Consider the following 6000-nt stretch of genomic DNA (forward strand, 5'->3'; position numbering starts at 1 on the left):
GCCTGAGCCACCGGGCTGGCCCTCCCTTGGTTTTACTGAAGAGCCAAGGGAACGTGTTAGAAGCCTAGGGGTTTACCATTGAGGCTGCAGGGATCTAGTTCCTGATTCTCTTCAGAGATCCAAAAAGTGTGATTTTCAAGGTTACTGAATATTGAAGTACATGAACCTGACTCCTGAGACCTAAATATTCTATTGGCAGAGGGGAGATTGGCATTTGTAGAGGGGATGCTCTTGACCTTGGCAGGCAGATAGTCCGGGATTCCTGGGACTTTGGAGGACGTAACCTTGAGCATCCAGATCTGGGGAACATGGAGTGGGGGGAGGGATAATGTAATCCCAACATTGCTTGCGGGGGGGGGGGGGGGGGGGGCATTGGATTTTGAAATGCTAGGGAACTTATTCAGGGAAACCACTGAAACGTCATATTCCTGGACCTGGGGTGCTAAGATTGTGATGGGTACCCTAAGATTTTATTATGAGAAGAACAATCGATTTGGGGAGCCAGGTCCAGAGTCTGGGAGTGCAAGAATCAGGGCATCCTGAAAGCCAAAGCTTATATTTCAGGGGGGAGCTGGAAGTTGAGAAGCCAGCATCTTGGCTCAGAGCAGTGCAGGGAGAAGAGAGTCAGAGCCCCACAGTTGGTATTTGAGGGTACACTGGGTCTCGGGTATGTAGCCTTACATGGGGTTCAGGTATATGGGGCTTTGTATTGGGGGTTAGTGATTCCTCCACCTCCCCGTTTCTGTTCCCACTAACTTTCCCGACTCCCCTCACTGGCTCTGTCCCCAAGAGCAAGACCTCAAGGGCTCCAGGCCCAGCTCTGGCTGGCCTCAGCCCCAGGAATGCTTCCAGCACAATCGAGGGCCTACAGAATAACAGGTGCTCGCTCTCCCATCCCTTCCACAACCCTGGGGCGGAGGGGGGGAAGGAGGTGGCCAGCCCCCAGGCAGCAGGGGCAGGGCCTTGGCCAGAATCTGGGTGCCAGCAGGGCAGGGGCGGGGCCCCCGGGGGATGAGGCCTTTTAAAGGCTCCTCAGGGAGGCTCCCCAGCTCCTAGCTCACCACCTGCCTGCCCCTGGACATCTGTCACCATGTGGTTCCTGGTCCTGTGCCTTGCTCTGTCCCTGGCAGGGACTGGTAAGACATCGGGAAGATGTGGGAGGCGAGCGGGCCCTGACCGTCATGCTGCCCTCATCCCCTCCAACATAATAACAGAAGTCCTTCCCCTGCACCCTCAGCCCACCCCAGACCAGGAGACCAGTGCCTTTCCTATCTCTCCCACCCCCATCCTACCCCTCATCTCCTCATGGTCACCTTCGCCACAGTCCTCCTTCCCATACTAGGTCACTGCTTCCTTCCTAGAACCCCCAGAACTTTCTACTCTTCAAGACTCAGACCCCTGCTTCCTGTCTCTTTACAAAGGGACATCCTGGGCCATTTCTCTTGCCTCTTTGGGGGACCCCAACTCTTCCAAGGAGCCCCTCAGTCCCACCAGACCCTGGAACCCTAATCACCCCTCCGATGCCCTAGTTCTCTATGGCCCAGTGGTCTGGCTCCTGGGTCCCCAGATCCTACCACACCCTGGAGACTTTTCCCATCCAGCTGTCAGCTCTCAACTCGGTCTTCCAGTCCCTGGCATCGGGTCTTTCCCAATCCTCCCAGGACCCCCAAATTCCATCAGACACCTCCGGATTTTCTGGTCCACGACCAAGTGGGTCTCCCACCTTGGTATGGGGGTTATTCCTTCCCTGACTCTTTGCCCCAGGACCCCCGTCCTGCACCTCTAGACTTCTCCCCCAGGAAGAAAACCCAAAACCCTCAACCACATGCTCCTTTCCTTGTAGAATTTCCATCCTTCCTCACACTTCAGTCCTTCTCCACCTCCACCTGTAACCCTCCTGTACAGCCCTGGTTTTCTGGGACAACCCCCCTCCCAGAATCCCAAACATCATCCCAGCCCAGCTGTCCTGCCCTACCTCCCCCAAGTACCCCAACATGGGACTCTAGAACCACACATCACATGGGGCCTGTCCTTCTGTTCCCACAGCTGCTTGGCCCCTGATATGTTCCTGTCCCAGCATCACTCCCACGGGACCCCAGATCCCTCAGTACCCTCAGACTGTGACCCCATCCCCATAGAATCACCTGATCCCAGAATGACTATCACCTGTCTCTTCCTCCTCCTGAGTCCCCTCCTGACTCCAACTTTGTCTCGGAGCCCCACCCCTCTGAGAACGCTATCCCTGGTTCACAAGACCCCAAACCCTACAGGATCCCTCTCCTAGCTTAACGTTTTCTTTCACTCTTTGGCCTGGAACTCCAAATTCTCCCAATCCTCCCAGCCCCGATCAGAGACCCTCAAATCACCCCAAATTCCCCAAGTGCTCTTCTTGGCCCCTCAGACCTGATTCCCAAAATCCACATCCTTTCTAGAACCCTGAAAGTCCAAGCAGACCCTAATCATTTCATCAGCCCGGAAGCACTCTAACTCTCCTGGAAGCACTCTAACTCTCGTAGACCCCAAATCACCCCCAAAATCTCAACCTCCACACCCAATGCCTGATCCAGATGCTGCCTGGCTGTCTCCTATCCTAATCCCTGGGGTCGGCTCCTGCTCAGCATAACATCGCCCCACCCAGGACCAGCCACCAACCCACAATCCCAGGGACTGCTGGAGGATTCTGAGCCCTTCCCAACACCCCTTGCCCATCTCCCCAGACCCCCAGCCCTGATCCTTTGCCCCCATGTCCCTGCATGTCCACAGCCCAGCCCCCCCATCCCATTGCCACCTCCACCCATCCTGACTCAGCACCCCCTTCACAGGCGCTGCAACCCCCATCCAGTCCCGGATTGTGGGAGGCTGGGAGTGTGAGAAGCATTCCCAACCCTGGCAGGCGGCCCTATACAACTACAACAGATTCCAGTGTGGGGGCATCCTCGTGCACCCCCAGTGGGTGCTCACGGCTGCCCACTGCATAAGCGAGTAAGGGTAGGAGGTGTGGGGAGGGGGTGTTTGTGCTCCCACAGGACTGGGCAGCCAGGATTGTCCCCTTGGATAACCTCTGAGGAATCTGGGGGACCTAAGGCAGAGAACCTGGGGGACCTAAGGTCCAGGGTCACAAGGGGAGAGGCTGAGCTGGGAGTGGGCGACCCCAGGGAAGCCTTCCCATGACTGCCTGGGCCTCTGTCTGTCTCTCCCCGTGTAACTGTCTCTCTGTCTTACTATGCCTCCCTCTGTCCTGTCTGTCTCTTGGTAACTGGCTCTGTTCTGTGCCTCTGTGTGACTGTGATTTGTCTCTAACTCCCTCTCTCTTCTGTCTCCATGTCTCTGTGTCTCTCCCTGTTTCTGTCTATCTCTGTGTCTCTCTGCTGCCATCTCTGTCACTGTATGTCTCACCCTCCATCTCTCTGCCCCATCTCACTCTGGTTCTCTGCCTCACTCCTTCTCCTCATCACTACTGAGCACCCTCATCCCAGGATGGGACTGACAGGGACCCCAGAGAAAAGAAAGGGATATTCCCAACATTTGTGAGGAGGGGCTTCTCACGCTGCCCAGCCCCACCCTCCCCTATAATCATCCACTCCAGGGGGACCCAGGAAAGGGCTGGTTTCAGCTGGAGTTGGGTGGGGGCAATTGAGGAAGGAGGAAAACGAATGAGGAGAAAAGGGAGGGAAGTGTGCTGGGGAGGGAAGACGGACTCTGACCTTGGGCTGGGGGCCAGGCCACCCGCCTGCTGGGGAACCAGCCCCACAGCCCCAGCTGCAGCTGAGCTGGTCCCAGGCCCCTCCTCCCCACCTGCCCCACCCCTTTTGTCCTCCCTCCGGTTTCTCTCTCACTCTGTCACCTCCTAGCCTCTTCTGCCTGTTTCTCATTCTCTCTCTTTACTTCTTCCATCCCTTTCCCACTTTGTCTATTTCTCACTCTCCTCCCTTGCTCTGTCCTTTCACTCCTGCTTCTTCCATTCGTCTGTTTCTCACTATCTCTGTCTTTTCTACTCCTCATCCTGCCGCCTTTCTGCTCCCTCTATCTCTCTGTTCTACCCTCTGCCTTTCTCATTTCCTGTATCTTTTTAAGCTGTTTTTCACCGCCTTTCTCTTTATCTCTGGATCTGCCTTTCCCACTGTCACATTCTTTTGCTTTCCCACTGTCTCTATTTCTCCATGATTCTAAACCTTTCGTGCTCAGTTTTGTCCTTGTTTCTCTTTCTCTCCTTTGGGACCCGCCCCCATGCTGCCCTGCCCCTTCTCCCTTCCCCCCCACCCCCTCCTCATTCCCTTGGTCCCTCTCTCCCCAGTAATTACCAGCTCTGGCTGGGTCGCCACAACCTGTTTGAGGATGAAGACACAGCACAGTTCGTCCAGGTCAGTAAGAGCTTCCCACACCCTCAGTTCAACCTGAGCCTCCTGAAGAACCACACCACCTATCCAGAAGAAGACTACAGCTACGACCTCATGCTGCTCCACCTGGCAGAGCCCGTCCAGATAACAGACGCCGTGAAGATCCTGGACCTGCCCACCCAGGAACCCTGCCTGGGGAGCACCTGCTATGCCTCCGGCTGGGGCAACATGGAAGTAGATCCCTGTATGATGGGGCCAGACCATGCAAGCTGGAGTCCAGACACCTCTGTGTGGGGAGGAGGGAGATGGTGCTCTGGGCTCCAGGCGCTGAGGGAGGAGGGTTGAGGAGCCAAGAGGGGTGGAGCACAGCCATGTTTCTCCCTGGCCCGTAGCTGTAGATGAGTACCCAGATGAACTCCAGTGTGTGGACCTCAAGCTCCTGCCCAATGATGTGTGTGCCAAAGCCCACACCGAGAAGGTGACAGACGTCATGCTGTGTGCTGGACACTTGCAGGGTGGCAAGGACACCTGTACGGTGAGTCAGCCTGTTCCCCCCCAGTGCCTCTTTTCCTTCCTACACCCCCTATCTCCCTCCTCCACATCATCGCTTCACCTGTTACTCCCTCTAACACATATTTACTGTCCAGTGCAAGAAAGCTACTTGGGAGAGGTGACATCTACGAGTCCTGATGGTGGGAGGGTCCCACAGATGGACCCCACTGCTCCTCCCTACTTGAACTCTCTGCAGGGACCTTCCTCGTGGACCCTGTCCCATGCACAGAAATTGAACCCTAACATCCCATCCCCACTGGCGAGGACTCAAGCCACTGTCCCCTCTGTTGGAAGCCCACCTTCCTCTAGGAGTGGACTCTGGAGACAACTGTGTCTTTATCCATAGCTGGAGAGTCACAGTCTGCCCTCTGTGAGCCCAGGTCTGAGAGTTGGGATTCCGTAGGCAGAACCCAGGACTCACTAACCTCACTCTCTCCCCTTTGCGCTGTAGGGTGACTCAGGGGGCCCGCTGATCTGTGATGGTATGCTTCAAGGAATCACATCTTGGGGATACACCCCATGTGCCCGACCCAATAAGCCCGGAGTATTCACCAAAGTTATGTCCTTCCTGGACTGGATCAAGGAGACCATGGCAGCCAACCCCTGAATGCCCCGCCCGGTCCCTGACCCCCAGTAAAACCAAATATGCATTAAATTCGCATGAAGTTCTGGTGTCATCTGGCCTTCTAGACACTGGGCACCTGGAAATCCGGGCCCGACCCGGCCCAGGCTGGAACCTGTCCAGTCCCCCTAGTCTCACAGCGGGAGGCGTGCCCTAATGTGCAGGGGGTGAGGAAGGGGCAGGACAGGTATAGACAAACAAGTAGAGAAGGGAGGCAGGGACTCAAGACTGGTTCGCACACGCTGGGCCAGACCCTGCCCTGGAAGAGAACGCAATAGAGGGTCGGACTCTGAGAGGCTGGGTGGCGCCCACGTTTTATTGTGGCTGGGAAACTAGAAAGAGGCAGAAAAACATTGCAAGCCACGCCTTCCTTGGGGAGGGACTACATCAAAAGCTGGGCAACGTCGTGTTGCCCCGGGGCAAAACTTGACATCCAGGGCGGGGCAGTTCCGAAGACGAAGTGAGGCTTCGGGGCGTGGCCTAGCTAGG

The 6000-nt window shown here is 56.2% G+C and overlaps 1 protein-coding gene across 1 annotated transcript; it reads left to right on the forward strand.

Annotated features, from left to right (window-relative positions):
* Positions 1-976: 976 nt before the first annotated feature.
* On the forward strand, positions 977-5566 carry KLK1 (kallikrein 1). Its single transcript, XM_019741448.2, has 5 exons — positions 977-1136; positions 2823-2982; positions 4295-4581; positions 4730-4872; positions 5341-5566. Exons 1-5 carry the CDS (start codon positions 1091-1093, stop codon positions 5494-5496), a joined length of 792 nt encoding a protein of 263 aa, XP_019597007.1. The 5' UTR covers positions 977-1090; the 3' UTR covers positions 5497-5566.
* Positions 5567-6000: the final 434 nt, after the last annotated feature.

The sequence above is a fragment of the Rhinolophus sinicus genome, linkage group LG11 (assembly GCF_036562045.2).
Source record: "Rhinolophus sinicus isolate RSC01 linkage group LG11, ASM3656204v1, whole genome shotgun sequence".
Taxonomy (NCBI): Eukaryota; Metazoa; Chordata; class Mammalia; order Chiroptera; family Rhinolophidae; genus Rhinolophus; species Rhinolophus sinicus.